Below are 23,183 nucleotides of genomic sequence, written 5' to 3' on the forward strand. Positions count from 1 at the left end.
GATTTACGAAGCATCAAATAATATGATGTTGAAATCCTTGTGGAGATTTCAGTGGTAGCCTTATAAAATTAACATATCATGTTATTGACAACAGCCTTTTAAGTATTATACTTATACTTCTTTGACAAGTACAAACAAGTAAAACTTAACAACATATTGATTTTAAGTATGCTTATTACAAAGCTTAGTTGACATTTTTTTTATATAATACCTTGTAAGTTGATACTTTAGCACGTATCTATTTATGTTTTAGTGAATTAATGTGCTTTATAAAACATATTCATTTTTTTTTATAATATCTTACTTTTGAAAAGCAGACTGAAGCCCATGTTCATTACATACATATTTATCTATATATTGCAGTAGGTCTACACATAAAGTAGTTCTACTTTAAACCCACTAAAAGCTGAATCATGTTGCTATTTTCTTTTTCATATAAAATATACTTTGAGTAAGAGTGAAATAATTATGTTTTCTGTAAATACACTAAATCTTCACTTAAAAGTATGCGTGGGTTTAGTATATATTTCTTATCATATATGTATTACCAAAGCACCTCTGGTATATATTTTTTAAATATATTAAAATGCAATTAAATATATATTAAAGCATTTCTGTCACGATCATTAGATGGAGTGCCCATGGGCTTCAGTAGAGGGCACTCCACTCAGGACCATTCCACCCATCAACCACCAGATGTCACTTGGATACTAGCACCTCTCATACTGTTGCACCACACCCGAACTACATTACCCATGAGTCACTGCATCACAATCACCCTGCCACACCTGCACCTCATTCATCAGCCAATTTCCTTGCCACACCTGCACCTCATTTACACACACACATAAAAGCAGCACACTCACTCTCACTCAGGGCAAAGTCTTGTTTAGCCAGTCTGACATTTCCGAGCGTTTTCCCTGTGTTTGTTATTCCTGTGTTTTGACCTTTGGACTGTTTATTCCGACTCTGATTCTCCGCTGCCTGTCCCGATCTCTGCTTGTTTCTGGTTACGATTCTGGTTATCCCTGACACACCTGACGCCATTCCTGATCTCTGCCTGTATGACCATTCTGTTTAATAAATGCTGCATATGGATCCGAACGCCTCCGACTCCTTGTTACAGAAGACTTCGCCAAACCAGGATCCAGCAGCTTTAAGGAGTAAATCCAGGTCAGCCATGAATCCAGTAAGCCAACCTATGCGTTTACGTCAGGGAATTAGGCCCATCGAGGACTATGTGAAAAACCTTATTGAGTTTGCCCATTTATCTATCATGGACGAGATATGCCTGATGATATTTTTTCGTGGTGGCCTATATGAGCCGCTTGGCTCACTCATGCCTTTGCATGATCCTCACTGGACTCTGCAGTATTATATTGATCTGGCACTCCAACTGAGCAGCTCTGCATATACTGTGGGTGTTGTGGAGGAGGAACACAGCACTTTTGCAGTATCCACCACTCCTGAGCCTTGTCCTGTTATGGCCGCCAGACCAGCGCCTCTGCACAAGATGGCCGCCAGCCCAGAGCCTCTGCACAAGATGGCCGCCAGCCCAGCGCCACTGCACAAGATGGCCGCCAGCCCAGCGACACCGCACAAGATGGCTGCCAGCCCAGCGACACTGCACAAGATGGCCGCCAGCCCCGTCGACCTCCCAGAGTCAGGGTTAGTTCCTGTTGGCCTTCCGGAGTCGAGTCAGGCTCCAGTGGACCCTCCGGAGTCGAGTCAGGCTTCAGTGGACCCTCCAGATCAGGTTCCAGTGGACCTTCCGGAGTCAGGGTTAGTCACCGTTGACCTTCCAGAGTCAGGACTAGTTACCATGGACTTTCCAGAGCCAAGGCTAGTCACCATAGACCTTTCAGAGTCAAGTCAAGTCACTGGTGATTTTCAAGGACCGAGTCAAATCACAGTCGTTCTTCAGGAACCAAGTCAAGTCACAGTCGATCCTCAGGAACCAAGTCAAGTCACCAACGATCTTCATGAGCAAAGTCAAGTCATCAATGATCTTCATGAGCAAAGTCAAGTCACCATTAACCTCCGTGAACTAAGTCAAGTCACAGTTGATCCTCAGGAACCAAGTCAAGTCACCAACGATCTTCATGAGCACAGTCAAGTCACAGTTGATCTTCATGAACCCAATCAAATCACCACAGATCTACCAGAGCCTCGTCACATCTCAGCCAAACTCCCAGAGCCTCGTCACATCTCAGAGCTCTCGTCCTATCCTGTCACGGCCAGGGAGGCCGTCAATGAGTTCTCATTCATTCCGGTCAGGGCTACGGAGACCATCCACCAACTCTCTGTCTGTCCTGTCATGGCCACGGAGGTCCTCCATGAACTCACCGCCTGCCCTGTAATGGCCATGGAGGCCAGCTACCATCTCATCACGGCCACGGAGGCCGCTATTAACCTGTTAATGTTCTCTGTTTCAGTCCCACCTGAGCAGACTTGCTGTCCTGTGCCATCGACTCCACTGTGGTGGTCCTCTGCTCTGCCCTGGTGGGCTTCTGTCCCGTCTTCTCAGCTGTGGTGGTCCTCTGCTCCGCCCTGGTGGGCTTCTGTCCCATCTTCTCGGCTGTGGTGGTCCTCTTCTCCTCCCTGGTGGGCTCCAGCTCCACCTGCTCCACTCTGGTGGGCTGCCACGCCACCTGCTCTGCCTTGGTGGACCCTTGTTCCCGAGTTAGGCCCATGGTGGGCTCCCGTTCCCGAGTTAAGCCCATGGCGGGCCCCTGTTTCCTATGCAAGGCCCAGGAGGGGCTCCTGTTTTCCTGAGTTAGGCCCAGGAAGGGCTCCAGTTCCACCTGCTCTGCCCCAGTCCCCGACCACTGCACTTCGTCATGGACCTGGCCCTCCATCCCTCCCCCTGTTCCGCCTCCGCTCCACCGCCCTCCTAGATTGTTTTGAGCATCTGGAAGCCGCTCCTTTGGGGGTGGGCTATGTCACGATCATTAGATGGAGTGCCCATGGGCTTCAGTAGAGGGCACTCCACTCAGGACCATTCCACCCATCAACCACCAGATGTCACTTGGACACTAGCACCTCTCATACTGTTGCACCACACCCGAACTACATTACCCATGAGTCACTGCATCACAATCACCCTGCCACACCTGCACCTCATTCATCAGCCAATTTCCTTGCCACACCTGCAACTCATTTACACACACACATAAAAGCAGCACACTCACTCTCACTCAGGGCAAAGTCTTGTTTAGCCAGTCTGACATTTCCGAGCGTTTTCCCTGTGTTTGTTATTCCTGTGTTTTGACCTTTTGGACTGTTTATTCCGACTCTGATTCTCCGCTGCCTGTCCCGATCTCTGCTTGTTTCTGGTTATCCCTGACACACCTGACGCCATTCCTGATCTCTGCCTGTATGACCATTCTGTTTAATAAATGCTGCATATGGATCCGAACGCCTCCGACTCCTTGTTACAATTTCAGATAAGTGTGTTGGGAATACAGATATACTACAAACATACTACTTGAATTTCAAGAATATTTTTAATTAATTTAATAATACGTATTGAATTTGTACAGAGGGGGTCTACTCATTTAAGTTGTGCAATTAATTATCAGATTATGAAATAATGATCCAACTGTGATGTTTGCTATTTGTTTGCTATATGTGTGATATGACAAATAATCTGGAAAAACTGGAGGGAATTTGATGCACAGAGAACCATTATATTCTGACAGATTAAACTCAGGCTGATTACCAGTGTTACTTCAGTCCTTATGCAGATAAAGACGTATGAATAAAAGTCAGAAAACAAATTGAGAAAAATAATATTGATAACTGCTGAGATGACGAAAGAATTGTGAATTCACTAATACAGTAGTATTAAACATGTTTTTAGATTCCAGAGAGATTAATGATTTGTTTTTGTTCAAACAAAAAACAGATGATGATGATGACTATTACACAGACTCTGAAGAGATTGAGTCACGTACGCGGTTCCCTGAGAGTTGGCTTTGGGAAGAGATTGATCTATGTGACAAATGGTGAGTAGGAGACATTCAGACAAGTCTTAGACAAGTCACTGGCAGTGAATAAAAATCATGATCTCAGCTGACTTGAGCTTTTATTTTTAGTTCAACAACATGAAATTACATCCATTAATTTCAAGATGTTAGTAGGAAAGCAGTAGTGGTATACAACAGTATTGAATGTGCTTATATTTAGAAAACATCTGAATCTTGTCCCTTGTAAGACACAATTCCTCCAGGCTGCCCAGCTTATGATGCTTTATTAGGCTGACATGAATTTAGATAGTAAACAAATGTTATAACTGTACTTCAACAGTTTCTGTTATTACTGGTATTTTCTGGTATTTATATATCTAATATTCCAGTCCAACACCAGCCAAAGAAAATGTGATCTACCTGAAAGACTCTATCACTACCTGGCAGATCTTGGCTGTCAGTCTGTCACCAACACTTGGTAAAGAGAAGCTGCAAACACACAATACATGCTCTGAAAAACATCATCATCATCATCATCTTCCAGGAGCTGCTGCTTTAAATTCTTCTGTGTGTCTGTGTTCCTCCTCGAAGGCATCTGTGTGGCAGAACCTGAGGATATGGTCGTTTTTAAGCATCTTTTCATTGACCTAAAGATGCCTTACTCAGCTGTGCGCGGCGAACAACTGGAAATCAGGGCCATTATTCACAACTACACCCCAAAGAAGCAGAAGGTGGAATACACTTCATATAAAAATTTAATTCAGTTTTTATGCACATTATATTCATGTGGATAGTCAAATCATCTAATGACAGCATGCACGGATCCTGAGACTCATTTGAGGTTTTTGAGATGCTTGTGACTCAAACTGAAGAAACGTGTAGGATACTGTCCTGTGCTGAAACAGAAATATATCCCATCATCACACATTTCATGTTAAGCTCATATGCATTTATTTTGGAGGAAGTTTCATCTAAGATATTAAATGATTTGAGTCTCATTTTATTATTTTATCCAGGTGCGTGTGGAGTTCATGGAGACAGAAGATGTTTGCAGCTTTGCCAGTAAGAAAGGCAAATACAGAACAACAATATCTGTTGAGAAAGACTCCAGTATATCAGTTTCATATGTTATTATTCCCATGACGCTGGGAAATCACATGATTGAGGTGAAAGCTTCAGCATATGATGTCATCTACACTTATGGAGTGAGAAAGCCGCTGAAGGTGGTGGTACGTCTAATGGAAAATTCTGACACTTTATTTTATTTGGACATTTGTATCATTAATAGAGGTTTGTCACTTTTAATAGATACACTAGAGCATCATGGGTAGTTAACACTCTATCTCTCTCTTTCAGTCTGAGGGTGTGCTGATTCCAGTACACAGACAAAATCTGGAGCTCAATCCTGTTAAGAACGGTGAGATTTACTGTGAACCATAGAAACTTGTATTCAATCACAAAAAACCCACTGAAATAATGTGATTTTACTTTCGGTCAGTCAAGACAAAAACATGTATGAATAACAATGAACTCCTGCTCTTTTATCGTTCAGTACTCAAAAACCAAAAAGCAAACCAAATGTGATCAGCATGTGACTCATGTCTCTTCCTCCATCTTGATGTTCTTCACTATTTCTCGAACAGGAGAAAAACCTATAGTTGTAAAATCTGACATACCAGTTGATCGAGTTCCAGACACTCCTGCTAACACCTACATCTCAATTACTGGTAAGGAAAAAGATGCTTTCAGTGAATGAGTGATTTTTAAAAAAAATTTTAAGAAGAAGTCAAGTCTATATCTATCATAATGTCATTATAATCATACTGTCTATTTTCCATGTCAATGACAAATTTGTTGCATCCGTACTTTATAAAAGGGCTGGTTTCTAACAACTGTAAGATTTTTATCATTTAGTCATGGCATTTGCCTCATCTGTTTGAGTTTCGGCTTAATTCACTGGGTTTAGCATTGGACCAAATTATTATTATTATTTTATTAGGCTAATAAATCTTTGACTCTGAGAAATCTTTGTTAACACAACCTATGATTAAAAATATAAACAAACATGAAGCAACGGTTCCCTAATTTCTGGCATCGATTACAAATCATGCTGATTCATATGCATCGATCTTGAAATATCAATCATCTGCCATATTTATTTTTTAGTTTGTTTGTTTTTGGTCAAAAATCAATTTAAAATGGCGATTCATTAAGGTAGCATACCTCTTTCGTCAGATATTGCTGTAGCAGCTGATAAGGACAGAACTCTGATTAACATGGAAAAGATACCTTGTATTGCATGTCGTGGTTAGAACACAATGTATGATGTCTCTTCAGGATTAGACCAGTGATCATTCTGATTCCCGTGCTCTAGTGTTGAGTCAAACCAGCTCAAGCTGAATACTCAGTCTACACTCACTCTTTTATCTCTCCAGGTGAAGAGATCGCTCAGACAGTTGAGCAAGCCATCAGTGGAGACTTCATGGGTCGCCTTATTGTCCAGCCCAGTGGTAATGGAGAGGAGAACATGATCAGAATGACTCTTCCTGTCATTGCCACTCATTATCTGGACAGCACCAGTCAGTGGGAGACTGTTGGCATGGACCGCCGTAATGAAGCTGTTAACTATATCAACATAGGTCAGCAGGACACAACAGATATATAAATCACGATTACTAAATATTCAACAATATTACTGATTATTGATATTGAACGTAACTGAATCAATACTAAACTGACCTCAATGAACAATGACAATATTATTGTCTTTACAGCAGAATTGATCTCTGTTTGCATCATTGAATCAAATGATATTATTTTTCCTGTTTATTCTTGTGATGCTGCTTTAAAAAATTCCGTATTGTTTAAAGTGCCATATAAATGAATAAAGAATAAATAAATATAAAAAAATAAAACATATTGATAAAGAATCTGACTATTATTTTGAATAAAATTGTAAAGTACTCTCAAAGATGCATCCTTGAAAAAATATCAGATAATTAAAACATAAATATCCTTTCTTTATCCATTTTTTTTTGTATAAAGGTTATCAGCAGCAGCTGAGTTACAGCAAACCAGATGGATCATATGCTGCATGGACAGACAGGCCGAGCAGCACATGGTAGAGTCATTCTGATGTCATTACTTGTTTTTATGTTTCATGCTTATTTTCTCCTGTATTACATTTTATATTACATTAATATTATTTGTAATAGAAATAATAATTATAATTTGTTTTAAATCTGATTAACTTATTTTGTTCTTCTTGTCTGTTAAAGGTTGGCAGCATATGTGGCTAAAGTCTTCGCTATGGCCAGTAACCTTGTTAATATAGAGAAAGATGTGCTCTGCAGCGCCCTCAAGTGGCTGATTCTCAACAAACAAACACAAGACGGCCCCTTTAAAGAGGATTCAGCTGTAATTCAGAAAGAGATGGTGGTAAGTTGAATGTTGTTAAATGTGTCCATCTGTGTTCACAAAAGAAATATGGAATGAAAGAGCCAGTGATTTATTTCACTGTGCTTCCCAGTAGTATTACATTATCTACAGCGCAAACAAACAAAATATAAAAATGTGCTGACTAGAGCTGCAATGATTAGAAGACATTATCGACATTGTCGATGGTAAAAAATTGTCGAAAAATATTTTTTGTTGTCGACTAGTCATTTGATCTCATATGACCTAATATAAGAGCATGCAATAATGCAGTTTGACAAGTGTGGCGCTATAGCACAAGACTGTAATTCAGCTCTCCTCATGAGAAGGGTATTCCGAGAAGGGTATTCCTGCACAAATGGAGGCAGAGGTTTTAGGACCGCCTATAGGACCCCGGTTATAGGACCCTAGTTTTTTTCTGACAGCGTCACCTACCGATCTGGATCACCAAAAACACTCATTTGAGATGGACGACATGGACAATCTGACTGTGAGTACCGATATTAAATGAACTTTTATTATATTACGTTTAAACGAAGCAAAGTTTATATAGCCAAAGTGACAGCTGCTAACTATGAATTAATAACTAATTCCCATGAATTTAGAATTCGTATTCTAGATGTATTAATTACTACGACGTGGCCATGATTAAATTTATCCTTGTTGCGTTTTATAATAAGTACATCTAGCCAGCACATTAATTTAGCTTAAAAGATGAGCATGAAAGCATGCTGATGTTAAATGTGTAAGATTTACCTGGAGCTTACTGTATTAGTACGAAAACTTGCTTAATCATTGTTTTACCTTATTAGTTAAGTATAAAATTCCTTTCATAATTCAACTGCCTGGTTGCAATACAAATTAGCCTTTCGTTTTGGCATTGTTTTGCAAAGTCTGTAACAATTTAGCCTAAACTGCAGGCCTACGACACACACACAGTCCATGGTTATTATGTGTTAGTTTCTATTATGTTCTGCATGGCCAATATGAATTTTATGGATTTGGTTAGGATCATTGTAGGACATATGATGAAAAAAATGCACTAGGGTTATTTTAATTGAGATGAACTCAAAATATTCTATATATAATAGGCTCTCTCTTTTTCAAGATGCATATAACAATCCAATGTTCAGAAGTGGTATTATAGTATATTTACATTAATGTTTTTCATAGGCCATCATGAATGCCCTGTTCTCCGCAATGTCTCCTTACAGGAGGCTGAGCAGGTCTTCCTTTCTGGTCTGGATTATCATTGCAGGTCAGAGTATATTACTATTTATTTTTGAGCAATGCCCAGTGCACCCTTTTGTTACTGATATTTATGTTAACACAACAGTGATTGATCTCTCCTAACTATTTCAGTGAAGTGGAATAATTTAACAGACAAATTGCCAAACAATTGAGGAAAGAAGGGAGAGCATTGAATTGGTGGGTATTGCTATTATATATATATTGTGACGGGAGGAGCACAAGACAGACACAGTGGGCGTGGCGTCAGGCCTCGGAGAGGCTTTAATTAACAGAAATCAAATAAAACAGGGGATAAAGGTGACCAAAGGGGGAGAGTGTCCAAAACAAACGGGGGATCTGGTGTCCTCTCGTGTTGCAGGGTTCGTGTGGGTCGGGCAGTGTTCATTGAGGAAGGGTCCAGGTAAGGGGCGGAGTCCGGCGGCCGCACGCGCTCCCCTCTTCGGTCCGGGGTGCGAGGGGCGGCGGCTTCCTCTAGCGGCCGCATCACTCTCGTTGTTCGCGGCGCTGGTAGGGGATGGACGGCCCGGCATCCTGGCCCGTCGGCCGTGTAAACGGGTGTGGTTCCCATCCGGATCGCAGGTCCGGCAGCTCACGTCTCTAGTGGCCCGGGAGTCCCTAAACACACCCTTCCCAGACCCACGAGGACACCAGTGTGCATGCACGGGGAAGAGACCAGTCTCCCGAGGAGAGGCGCGTTGGGCTTTTAAACAGAGGCGGTGATGAGGCTCCATTTCCTTCAGGTGTGCCCCATCACACGCCGCCAGCCCTGACTCGTCCAGCGCCCCTCCTCTCACACACCCACTCCAGTCGGGAGCCTGGTGAAGGGCGGCGATTGACAATCAGGGAGGAGGCAGCTGACTCGTCACAATATATATATATATATATATATATATATATATATATATATATATATATATATATTACACATTTGGTGTTTGGAATTAGACGTCAGTAACATGAAAATTCTATATGACTTTCTCTCTTTATAACTCGAGCATTTCAATTCAAGTTTATTTGTATAGCGCTTTTTACAATACAAATCATTACAAAGCAACTTTACAGAAAATTATGTTTCTACAATATTTAGTAGTAGCTTATAAATGGTCACTGTCAATTTTTGCACGTATGACAGGACTTTTAAATACAAGAAGTAGTCAGCCAGACGATGAACATTATTAACAGCAATTATTATATGATGCAGTCACACTTGTAGCAATATTTGTTAGTTCTGTTTGTTGATTCAGGGTTAGCATCATCTGGGGTCCTCTGAGGGTCTGCATCATCTCTTAGGTGTTCTGGATCCAGGCTGGGGCTTGTGTAAATCCTAGTTACCAAAACAGAGAAGCAAATAGAGACATCATTAGCGTAGTTGCTGTTCCAACAAAGTAAAATTAATTAGTTTAACCCAAGCTAAAGAATAAGAATGCGCATTTGATCAGATGCAACTGCAGTCACAATTTAAGAGATACATTATTTGAATGTTTGGCGAAAGAGATGTGTTTTTAATCTCGATTTAAACAGAGAGAGTGTGTCTGAACTCCGAACATTACCAGGAAGGCTATTCCAGAGTTTGGGAGCCAAATGTGAAAAAAGCTCAAAAACATTTTGTACGTGTTAAATCAGAGATATATATTTCAGTTGAACATGTTAAACAAACTTCTTATTTAATTCTCTCACTCACTCACTCACTCACTCACTCACTCACTCACTCACTCTCTCTCTCTCTCTCTCAGAGTTGAAGCCTACCGCCATGTGCAGCAACTGATGGAAAAGGGAGTCTTTTTGGTGCTTTTGTTCTTGCACAAATTGTATATATAAAAATGTATATTTGTATGTAAGTGTGTGTGTGTGTGTGTGTGTGTGTATATATATATATATGTGAATAAATTAATTATTTAATCATTCTCGAGTTTTGTCTTGCCTCTCTACAACCATAACAAAATCTGGCTATATCATTTAGTGACTGCATATTCTGATTCCATCCTTTCTTTTACCTGATAACGAGCAAATTAGTTAAACTTAAGGAGGTTAATTATGGAATAATTCAAGAAACTAAGACTTCACTTTTTCAGTTGTTTAAAGATTGATATAGATTTGTAATTTGTTTTGTGTAAATTGTTTAAATTTAACCTCTGATGTATTTTGAATAAAAAACTCATTTTATAAAATATAATTAAAATACTCCTGAGATTAAATGTCTTTCAAACTATGTATGTACAAACTAAACTACCTGGGTCTTATAACTGTGGTCCTGAAACTGCAACAGTTGCTATATCATCCAGTTTGGTAGGTGGCGCTGTAACAAAAAACTAGGGTCCTATAACCGGGGTCCTATAGCCGGGGTCCTAAAACTGCAGCCTCCGGTTGTGCAGGAACATACTATTGCAAACAATTGCCTGCTGAACTCAAAATTAAATTACATATTTCAAATCAGCAAACAAGTCTGAAATAAACTGCTGCATAAATGTTGTTCCCTTTCAGTCTGTTAACGTTCAACGTTATGTCAGAAAGAGACTGATGAATGAGGTCTTGCCCAATAGCCTAACCACCTTCGAGTGGTATCAAAATGAGCCAATGATACACAGTGTACCTTGGTCTGTGGGATTTGCATCGCAAACTCCGCCCTACTGTGTGGGTATATAAGGAGCAGTGCTTCAGAGCCAAGCACATCTTCTGCCGATTTCGCTGGAGTGTTCTCAAAGCAAGTCATCAGTTGGTGTTGGTCTGACGGTGTGGTTCAGTGGTTCATCAAAGAGCTTCCTGCCGCCTTCTCTCCAGCTCCGGCATTCCCCTGAGTGCTTCAGTTCTGAAAGGTGCTCCACCCAGTCCCCGAACGCTCGAGGTTGGATTATTGATTCCTGGGGCTGCACGCTCTGATGGCCACAACCGCCCTGCGTTTCCTTTCTTCACACAGGTGCATCAGGAAGTTACCAGTTTGTGGAAGGCACCAAAACCGTTTTGGTGCTACTTCCACCTTCACTGCCCTCGATGGTGGGGCTGCCAAAGGGTATGCGAGGATACCCCCAGTGGAGCACTCTGTTGTGATGCAATTGTGTGATCAGAGCATCGGAAGCAGTCTGAGGTCATCCAGCACATTCTTCCCCATTGGCCCGTTGCAGAATTTACACTGCCGCCTTCAGCCTGCCAGTCGCCGAGGACACTCACCTGTGGTCTCCTCCACTCCCGCCCAGCCACAGCAGCAGCCTTCACACCGGCAGTAGCGAAGAGAAGGGCGGCGCAGTGTGGGCGACCCGGACTTGAAGAAGTCAGTTCTTTGTGAGATGGTAGCAGGACCAAATTCAAATTCAAATTTATTTATAAAGCACTGAATAAAACAACAAAGTTGACCATAGTGCTGTACAAGCAATAAAACAATGAACAGAGAAAAAAAAACACAAATAAAAGAAAATGCATATCCATAAATCTAAATAGGTAGTATAAACATCATAAAACAGTCAAAAAACATATATTATAAAAAGGAAATAAATGACACTAGCACCCTTCACACTTATCTTGATCGAACGCTATCATAGGAGGAGGAGGGCCGGGGGAGAATCCTTTGTTCTCATTTTCATTTTGTTCTGCCACTGGCCCCATGGCCGGTGATACCCAAACATTCATAAAAAGAGCTGTTTCCTCTACCTTCAGGTCCCAAGAGGCCGCAGACAGCAGTAGGCGACATTCTTCCTCGCTGATCTATTCCCCCTATTTCCTTGTCAGTCTCCACGCAAAGCCGGCTTTGAGAATGCGCTGCCTTCTTACACACTCTTTGCCATATCTCGGAATCAGACAAGTGCTCGCACTCCGCCCCCACTAAGGGACACAATGCCTCTCATGCCATGGCAGTCTTTTCCGCCTCTACAGAGAATTCCCACTGCCAGCTGTTTAACTCCCTGACCGAGGGCACCCTGGGCATGGACGCTCTGGTGCACAGCTGGCCGTGGGGCCTGCACAAGTTTGCGTTTCCCACAGTAAGCCTTCTTGCACAGATGTTGTGCAAGATCAGCAAGGACAAGGAACAGATTCTGATAGTTGTGCTTTACCGGCCTGGACAGACCTATACTCCTCATGACAGCCCCTCCCTGGCCAATTCCTGAGGAAGGACCTTCTTTCTCAGAGATGGGGCACCGCCGATCCTTGGAACCTACATTTGTGGCACTTTAGCTAGGGCCTTGTCTACCAGACATGCCTATGCTTTGAAGTGGAACGTTTTTGGAGATGCCCAAGATACCCCTGGAGATGCCCGATCGGGTCAGTGCTTTCTTTCTTCAGGAAAGATGGGAACGAAGGCTGTCTCCTTCCGCCCTGAAGGTCTATGCATCTGCCATTGCGGCTCACCATGACCCTCTTGACAGTAAGTCTCTTGGGAAGCATGATCAGTTCATCAGGTTCCTGAGATCCAATCCACCTCGCCCTCATCAAGTTCCCTCTTGGGACCTTGCAGTGGTTCTATCCGCACTGCAGAGGGCTCCCTTCAAATCCTTGCTCTCAGTAAAGCTAAAATTTATATTATTGAAAACGGTGCTCCTGGCAGCTTTGGCTTCAGTTAAGAGGGTCGGGAACCTGCAGGCATTTTCAGTTGATGAAGCGAGCCTGGAATTCGGGCCAGCCAACTCTCACGTTATCTTGAGACCCGGCCTGGATATATGACCAAAGTTCCCACCACTCCTTTTAGAGATCAGTTGGTGAATTTGCAAGTGCTGTCCTGGAGGAGGCAGACCCAGCCCTGGCACTTACGTAGACAGAACTCAGTGCTTCAGGACCTCAGACCAGCTCTTTTGTTTGTTGTGGAGGCCAGCAGAAGAGAAAGGCTGTCTCCAAGCAGAGGTTATCCCACTGGATAGTAGATGCTATTGTCTTGTCTTATCATGCTTAAGACCTGACATGCCCCCTAGGGGTGAATGCCCATTCAACTAGGATTGTGACTTCCTCCTGGCCACTGGTGCATGGCACCTCACTAACAGACATCTGTAGAGCTGCGGGCTGGGCGACAACTTACACATTTGCAAGATTTTACAATCTGTGTAGAGACCGTGTCCTCCCGGGTACTTGCCCCTTTGGGCCAGTAACAGGACCTGCTCTGTGTCAATCCGCTTGCTGCACCATTCCACTCAACAGACTATATGCGTGCACTATTCTCCACAGGTGAGTTTCAGAACCCTGGGTTACTCCAGCACTGTTGATGTCCAGCACATGCGTGCATGCCCTTTCCGCCCACTGTGTTGGACTAGGTGCCTCCATGTGTTATGATTCCCCTTTTTTTTTGGCAATCCCCCGTGTGCATTTCCACAGTAAGTATCTTGGTAGCATGTGTCTTTCCCTTGGCAAGCTACCTTGCCATCTCTGTTGGCATTCCATCCTGTGGACTGGGTACCTCAGAGATTCATGTGTATCACTGCCATGCGGTTGGTACATACCCTTGTAAGTCCTACTATGAGCAGGCCGCCTGCTAGAATATGTTCAGCTGGAATATGCTACCCAGTGCATTCTGTGCATGGTATAGGCCCTCACTCATGCTGGCTTCACAGAAGGGTGTTACAGGTCACTGGATGACAGCCATATAGCGTTTTGTAAGAGACCCCAATCGTCATTCTCTTTCTGATGTAATGTCGAAAGTGACTGTATGAAACGAAATGTCTATGTTACGTATGTAACACTCGTTCCCTGAAGGAGGGAACGGTGACGTTATGTCCCTTTGCCACATCTCTGTTCTGCTGAATGGCCGGGTCATTTGACACGGCTCCTCAGCGAAGACTTGAACGCGAGTTCCTCACGCTGCTTCATATATACCCACACTGCGGGGTGGAGTTTGCGATCCAAATCCCACAGACCAAGTTACACTGTTTACCATTGGGTCATTTTGTTACAACTCGAAGGTGATTGTGCTCTAGGGCAAGACCCCATTCATCAGTCTCTTTCTGACGTAATGTCTCCATTACCTCCTTCGGGAACGAGGGTTATATACCTAACCTAGACATTCTTTATGCTTGAATAGTGTTAAAAAAACATATTTTTCAGGCTAGACCAGCCAATGCGCATGTGTGGTCATGAGTTTTAGGTTTCTATGGGATATATATATATATATTTGCTGTCGCTTATAGGCAAACTCTGCATGTTCTGTGTGTCTCTGTATATATCAGACGAAACCGTGCCATTCATTCACACAAACTCAAACACACACAATGCTGGTATTTTTGTGATAGTCTAGTTTATTTTTGCTTTATTTCAGGGTGACGTCGGTGGCAAAGATGCCGATGCCTCTCTGACAGCCTTTGTTGTGATTGCTATGCAAGAGACCATAGAGATCTGTGCTGGATCAGTTGCTGTAAGTGAATTTGTTTCACAACGTGCAGGTTTGGTGCTTTGTTACCCCTGAATCATTAGCCACATGCACACTGCAGCTAAATTTTTTTATGCTTAATACTTTACTAACATTAACAAGGTTGCTGCTTGCATTGCAGTGATACGATGTTTGCCGATACCTCAAACAATTTCAGGTTACAATTATGATGGGATTCGACACAGGAATATATCGATTAATATATAGATATTTTGATATTATACATCTATTTTAACCCTCTGGAGTCGATCCCCGCGCATACGCGTTATGAGGCATTTTCTCCTGATAACCCTGAAAAGAACTTAAAGATCACGTTTTTCATGTTTTTTTTAAGCTTTGATTATGTTTACAGTGTGCAATATAACATGTGTTCATGTTTTGCGTGTAAAAAAAACACATGGGCTGATGACTTCCTTGTTCTATAAAGTCCCTCCTTCAGAAATACATAACGAGTTCTGATTGTGCCAGCGGTTCCTGTGTTGTGATTCGACAGCAGTTTAGCGCAAGTTGCCCTCCTGGAAACGTGATTGGGCTAGTTTTGGAGTAGTTTTGAGAAGCAAGTGTGCAGGATTTGTTTTGAAAACCTGCACAACAAAATCTCCAGTGTTAATTTAACACTCATATAAATATAATATTAATATAAACACTGAACAGAGGTGGAAAGAGTACAAAAATATTCTACTCAAGTAAAAGTACCATTACATTAATGAAATTTTACTTAAGTACAAGTAAAAGTACCAGTCTAAAAATCTACTCAAGTAAAAGTAAAAAGTAGCTCATTTAAAATTTAATCAGAGTAAAAATTACTTAGTTACATTTTAACAGTGGGAGGGAGTCAAAAATGGGACAGGCCAAGGGTGTCAAACTCAGTTCCTGGAGGGCTACAGTCCTGCACAGTTTAGATATAACCCTAATTAAACACACCTGATCCAGCTAATCTAATCATTAAGGTTTATTTGAAAACTACATGATATGTGTGCTGGAGCAAGGTTAGAACTAAACTATGCAGGGCTACGGCCCTCCAGGAACTGAGTTTGACACCCCTGGGATAGGTCTATTAATCTCAAACTAGTTGTTTTTAATTAAAGGAATCAGTTATTTAGAATAATAAAACATTTGGGCTGTTACCAGGCAAATCAGTATCAACAAACTCATCTTTTAATGCAGAGGAAATGCAGAAGATTCATTGGAAGTGGCATTTACATGTATTACACTGTTTAGTGCAGGACAAGAATGCATTTAACCTGCAGTTACAAATGCATGAATAATGTTTTGATATACAAGACATAATTAATTTTTTATCATTTCAAATGAGTATTCAATATTTTATTTAAAAAAAATCTAAGATACTTTAAATGTGAAATTAAAATGGCCAGTATGTGTCAGCAAGTCACTGTTAATAAGTGAGTCATTGCGATTGAACCGAATCATTTAAACGGTTGATTCATTCAGGAACGAAACACTGTCACGTTGCTCAGAGACGCAAAACTGTGCTTTGGTGGCTGTGTTTGGAATTATTTTCTGTTGTAGAAATAGAGCTAAAAAAGGCAATATGGTGTCTAAAACGCAAGTCTCTTAATTAACTTGTTTACTTAACTGTTATATATATATATGTATGTATATATTCATGATGATTTTTGGAGGAAAAGACGGCATTATTTGTGTGATTTTGATTTAATATATGAAATTATATAAATATGTGAATTTTCTGCCCCTATATCTTCAATTTTGTGATCATTCTAAATGCATTTTAGGAGACTGAATCACACAGTGAAAGAACGCACTATAAATGCGTGCGCACATCATTAAAACAAAAAATATGATAGGCTATTATCGCAGACGATATATATAGCACACTCCTCACCACTGTCTTTTTGGCTAATTTGTGCAAAACCTCTTGCTAAAATGTCAAAGCTTCATTTTAACCACCAATGCAACGATGCAATTATTTAGCTTACCTCTACATTCTTGCGAAGGGTTGATGTCTTGTCGAGATTTTATAAGATGCTAGTTTGGTCTTCCTAGGCAAGTACAGCTTACACTGCATAATAGAGCATACATATGGCCAGGGGTTCACTTCATTTCCTTCGAGTTCAACTTCAGAATATGACGGGGTTTCGTTTTCAGCGGTGTGTGCACCACTAACGCCTGTTTTGACCGTCTGCATCTATCTTGTGATTTTAGCGCCAGTTTGCCCTCCTGCCCATTATTTACTGACGTAGTTTCCAGGGAACGATTTATTTATTTATTTATTTATTTTTTACTCAGTAATTAATGTTTTAAAATGTAGCGAAGTACAATACTTTAAACAAAATATACTTAAGTAAAAGTAAAATTACAGATTAAAAAAATTAGTTTAAAAAGTATTAGTACACAAAAAAGCTACTCAATTACAGTAACGCGAGTAAATGTATTTCGTTACTTTCCACCTCTGACACTGAAGCAGTGTTAAAAGTAACACTGAAGCAGAGTTGAAGTTAATGAGATAATTAAGAAGTTAATGGAGTTATGATTGACCATAATTGAAGACACCTGGTGTTAACAAGCAGACTCACCAAACGAGAAAATCACAATTTGTGTTTCACCATTATCGTGGTCAGTGTTTTCTTTAGTTGGGATCTTGAACCTTCAGTTATTTTCTTTAGACTTTGTGGGGCTGTGGAAACAGAATTATAACATACCGACCAGAGCAAAGGCAATCATGTGTACTACTGATTGTGGTTTGAACTAATTGTCATGGAGTGACCTGAATGCGTGAGTTCTGGTATCTTTGCTGTGTACATAAATTAGGTGGATAAAAAAAGATAGCAATCCAGCGTTTTTGGCATATTGACATGTTTTTAAAAGTTAGTTCTACATAAAGAAAGAGATCAGCATGAGCATCACAACAACGGTGACCATCAAAAAAGCATGTTGTAGCCAATTAAAACTCATCCATGGCTCCCATCATGCATTGCGGCATGAATAAATTATGAGCTGAACTGTCTTTTTAACTTTTAATTCTAACTATATTTTATTTTTGCTGTTTTATGTGAATTCTTTTGTATCTAGTTTTGTGATGTTCAGAGTAGATCTGTTTATCTGGATATGCTGTTTGTCACCATTGTTGAGATTCATACGCTGATTCTTGTTATCTGTTTGTGCCTAAAATAAAGACTCTTTAATAAAAATTAAAAAAAAAATCAGGATCACCTGCAATAGATGGCTACAAAATGTATAGAAAATGCAGATGGAATCAAAGCTGTTACAATCAATAATGGAAGTTTTATTTATAGAAAACACTGTAAATTAGTTCAGTAACTGAGGTCAAACAACAATTACATTAAAACATAATTATCACCACCAGATGACTTTTGCTCTTGGCTTGCCAAACAAATTTTAAAAGTAAAAAGTCACAAGCCAAGATCCCAACTAAAGCAAACACTGACCACTATAATGGTGACACACAAATTGTGATTTTCTCGTTTGGTGATTCTGCTTGTTAACATCAGGTGTCTTCAATAATGCTCAATCATAAATCAATTAACTTCTTAATTATCTCATTAACGTCAACTCTGCTTCAGTGTTACTTTTTAACACTGCTTCAGAGTTTATTTGAGTCCACATTCAGAGTGTTAAATTAACACTGGAGATTTTGCTGTGTGGCAATCCTGATCTGAACGCACGTGCTGGAGATGTACTTCTAATCACAGAACGCCTTTACTGACGAGATGCACATGAAAACCGCATTTGATTTACCCCTACCATCTAGTTAACAAAGCTAAACAGCATGGCTCTTTGTGTAATAAGTTACAGAAACTGTTAAACGCACCAACTTAAATAATAAAATACACTTACCGGTTGTGGTCCTTAAACCATGCCAGACAAAGAGGGAACTGCTCAATCTTTCATGAATAATCTTTGTGCGAATCCGGCATTAAACTGATTAAGATTGAGGAAGCTGTCCTCAGCAAAATGTGCTGCACATAGTTTTACATGTGGTTTATAATTTTCGGGAACCGAGTTAAACATAAATTGTAACCATTGATCTCTAAGTACAGCATCTCTGGGAAAGCCAAACAAAGGTGATTGGACTCCGAGATGAAAATAACAGCATTTCGACGACATGGCGACAAACACACTTTACAAACGCAAATCTTCCTCTTCTCCGTCGGAGCGCAACAAGACCATGCCCCCTTTTTTATGTATTCCTGTGGGCGGAGGTTAGTCAAAAAACTGTTCTAGTGACGTCATTAATGAAGGAAGTAGAGGGATGTAGTCCAAACTGGTCATTCTATGTAGGTGAATTGTGTTAAATAAAATATCTCGCTTGGCATTGAACTTTAAGCTTTAGAATTTTACAGATATTATTTATACTCTAACAACAACATTACACACTAACTAAAGTTTGAAACATGGGATCACGAAGAACGGGACCTTTAAATTACACTTTCAGTTTTGAATTCCCTTGTGAAAAAGAAGTGCAACCAAGTATACTTTTTTAAACTGTACTTATTGCGGAAATAATATACTTTAGAAGAACACATATAAATGCAAATTAAATATATTTTCGCCGTTTAAGTACGTTGTATTTGTAATTAATTTCAAATGTATCACATTTTAAATTTATATTAAATGCAATAAGTTGAACTTTTGAGTGACTTTTTTGAACAACTTAAGTGGGTCTTAAGTGGCACTTTTTAGTACATCTTTATATGTACAAGTATATGTTCATTATTGCTTCTAGTGTCTTTAAAATATGCTTAAAGTGTACTATTAATGTACTGACATACAATTAATGTGAAAACACTTTAATGTCATTTAACAATACACTTAAGTGTGAATTAAATGTAATGTTTTGACCACATAACAGCATATTATTTGTAATTAATTTCAGAATATATTACAATTTAAAATTACATTAATTGCAATTCGTTTAACTTTTGAGTGATATTTTTGAACCACTTAAGTGGGACTTTAGTATATTTTATATGTGATTTGAAATATGGTAAATATGTACTTCTGAATAAGCAATTAATGTGAACTAAAATATACTTCAATGTCATATCTCTGGCAATGAAGTTGAAATTTAATATATAAAAAAATAATAATAACTTCTTAACCTAGTTACAATCAATGCAAAAACACAAAGAGGTAAACCCTCTACATTTATTGACAAAATCTCGAAAACAAATACACAAAAATAATTTTTGCTGATTGACAAGAAAACCCCAACACTATACAGTTACAACACTTCAACTCACTTACAGAGGTGTCAAGTCCAGGGGCCAAAGAGTAAAAGTCCTGCCATACTTTTGTTCCACGCATGAACTCAGCAGCCGATTTCACCAGAGGAGGAACCAAGTCATTCCTTCCAAGTCACAAACTAGTCTTGAGTAGGGGTGTGCCGGTACTAGTATCGGTACCGAACGGTTCCTGGGCAAATTCCAAATGGAAGTGATCATCCCTATCCCCTTGGAGTGGGGACTTTGGAGTGAGTGGGGCATGTGCGTGCCATTAAGTAGTCATTAGGAATGCACTTTGCAAAAGGAGCGACATAATTTCCTCATTATCTTCAGCTGGGATGTTCCTGTGACAGCGCAGCATGTGTCCGTCAGCAGATGTCGCTGTTTTACTGTTATATATGTTTTTCTTTTCTTTTATTTTTTTATTGTTGTTAGCATAACCGTTGCAAATATACATTTTATATTTAAATACGTTTTAAAAATATGCTACACTGTAAAATCCGACAAGTAAACTTAACTCAAACCGTTTGAGTAAACAGATTGCCTTGATTTAAACCATGTAAGTTTTAAAACTTTGCGATTAAGTAATTAAGTGATTAATTGAGTGATAATTGTGAATTAGTGATGAAAAGCTGCTGTTAACAAACAGAATCACTGAAGAAAAGAGAAACACAAGAACTACTACAACTGACTTCAGACACAGCCTTAGATGAAATCAACTGAAATAAAATACATGAAATCTCTCAAGATCTGATTAAACAACCCCACAAACAGCATCACCAGCTCCACTTATTAATAACCAGACTGACTTTATTTCTGTCAGACGTCTACAGAAGATCTTATTGAGAATGAACTAAGGTTTAGATGTTGATTTATTGTTTCATTTGAAGTAACCATGTTAGAGATCAGTGTTTGCTTTAGTTGGGCTCTTGACCCTTGACTTCAGTCTTTGTGTTTTCTCTGGCTGTTATAACCACTTGTTTTTGAAACATGCTTGTTATCTCAAAAGCTCAGAAGAAATTCCATTAGCATTTTTTACTTATCCCATTGATGAAAATCATCCATTATTGAACTGATAGGAGTGTAATCTCTGATGAAATGTGTGTTTGATTAGTTGGGTAATATAGTAAAAGTGATTCTAAGAAGCAGTGATTCTGCAATAATCATTTAATATAAAAGACTGTTTAAACATTTTGGCCTTTTATGGTGTCAGGCAGTCACACACAGACATCAATAATCAGCATATGAACCTCAACAATGGTTACCATAATAAAATAAAATGCAGCAGAGCATGCTGGGAGCCATAGATTAGTTTTGTACTATAATAATACCCAGCATGCATTGCTTTTTTGTGTGTGTGTGTGTGTGTGTGTGTGTGTGTGTGTGTCACCATTGTTGAGGTTCATATTCTGATTATTGATGTCTGTGTGTGACTAATTACTGCCATAGAAAAAAGATGAATGTGCATAAAGTGTTCAGTAATTTTATGTAATCTGATTACGATGAAACCACAGGTGCTTTGAATGTATTCCATTATAATGAAGTAAACTAATCAAGCATCACGTACTTTTTCCGTTTTAGGACTCTAAACAGCTCCATAATTGACAGTTGTCATCACCAGAAAGCTGCATAACAACCAATATCTGTTAATATTTTTTTTGTTTTTTTGAGTTATAACAAACATGTTTTAGAAACACAAGGTTATAACAGCTAGAGAAAACACAAAGACAGAAGACAAGGGTCAAGAGCCCAACTAATACAAACACTGATCTCTAACATGGTTACTTCAAATGAAACAATAAATCAACATCTAAACCTTAGATCATTCTCAATCAGATCTTCTGTAGACATCTGACAGAAATAAAGTCAGTCTGATTATTAATAAGTGGAGCTGGTGATGCTGTTTGTGGGGTTGTTTAATCAGATCTTGAGAGATTTCATGTATTTTATTTCAGTTGATTTCATCTAAGGCTGTGTCTGAAGTCATATGTAGTAGTTCTTGTGTTTCTCTTTTCTTCAGTGATTCTGTTTGTTAACAGCAGCTGTTCATCACTAATTCTCAATCAGCACTTAGTTAAGCAATTAATTACTTAAATGAAAAGTTTTAAAACTTACATGGTTTAAATCAAGGCAATCTGTTTACTCAAATGGTTTGAGCTTAGTTATTTGTCGGGTTTTACAGTGTATATAATATATAAAAACGAATATATATATAAAACATTTTAAAACATTAAATGTATATTGTTTTTATGTCGATGTAAATCAGTGAATCTGCTGTCACAGGAACATCCCAGCTGAAGATAATGAGGAAATTATATTGCTCCTTTTGCAAAGTGCATTCCTAACGACTACTTAATGGCACGCACATGCCCCACTCACTCCAAAGTCCCCACTTCAAGGGGATAAGGATGATCACTTCCAAATTTAATTAGCCCGGGTACCGTTTGGTACCGGTACTAGTACCGGACCATCCCTAGTCTTGAGTCAAATCCCAAGTCCTCAAAGAGTTACAGTTAATGAGATAATGAAGTAACTAATTAAATGATGACTGTGCATTAATGATTAACATCTGCTGTTATTGGGAACTACAGAGGATCAGATGTTGATGTTTTATTGGTTAAAATGATGCCACCATCAAGGAGATCAGTGTTTGGTTTAGTTGGGCTCTTGACCCTTGATTTGTTGTGTTAGATATCTCTCTGTAGCTCTTCATGTGTTGTTGTGGAGAAGACAAAACTGTGATATGTGAACAACATATAATCACAAGGAGATGGTTTAATTGTACCTCAAATTTTTTATTAAGCGTACTTTGGTTTTGAATAACCTCAGAAAAACTACTGCATACACACAAAAAAAAGCATTGTTCTAATATTTACAGGGAGTGAATTTAAGTTTGTGTAACACATATAGAAGTTTGGACTCCAGTGCTTTTTAGACACACACACACAGATATCAAGAACCAGC

At 39.6% G+C, this 23,183-nt stretch overlaps 1 protein-coding gene across 3 annotated transcripts in view; it reads left to right on the top strand.

Moving 5' to 3' along the window:
* The window catches only part of LOC132142855 (complement C3-like), a 200,469-nt gene that overhangs the window by 9,912 nt on the left and 167,374 nt on the right, over window positions 1-23,183 (top strand). For all 3 annotated transcript variants that reach the window (XM_059553035.1, XM_059553034.1, XM_059553037.1), the window contains exons 17-26: window positions 3,908-4,007; window positions 4,358-4,446; window positions 4,560-4,699; window positions 4,985-5,197; window positions 5,325-5,385; window positions 5,612-5,695; window positions 6,404-6,607; window positions 7,014-7,089; window positions 7,247-7,406; window positions 14,884-14,979. In XM_059553035.1, coding sequence (XP_059409018.1) covers window positions 3,908-4,007; window positions 4,358-4,446; window positions 4,560-4,699; window positions 4,985-5,197; window positions 5,325-5,385; window positions 5,612-5,695; window positions 6,404-6,607; window positions 7,014-7,089; window positions 7,247-7,406; window positions 14,884-14,979 — 1,223 coding nt within the window. The remainder of the gene's footprint in view (window positions 1-3,907; window positions 4,008-4,357; window positions 4,447-4,559; window positions 4,700-4,984; window positions 5,198-5,324; window positions 5,386-5,611; window positions 5,696-6,403; window positions 6,608-7,013; window positions 7,090-7,246; window positions 7,407-14,883; window positions 14,980-23,183) is intronic.

The sequence above is a fragment of the Carassius carassius genome, chromosome 6 (genome assembly GCF_963082965.1).
Source record: "Carassius carassius chromosome 6, fCarCar2.1, whole genome shotgun sequence".
Taxonomy (NCBI): Eukaryota; Metazoa; Chordata; class Actinopteri; order Cypriniformes; family Cyprinidae; genus Carassius; species Carassius carassius.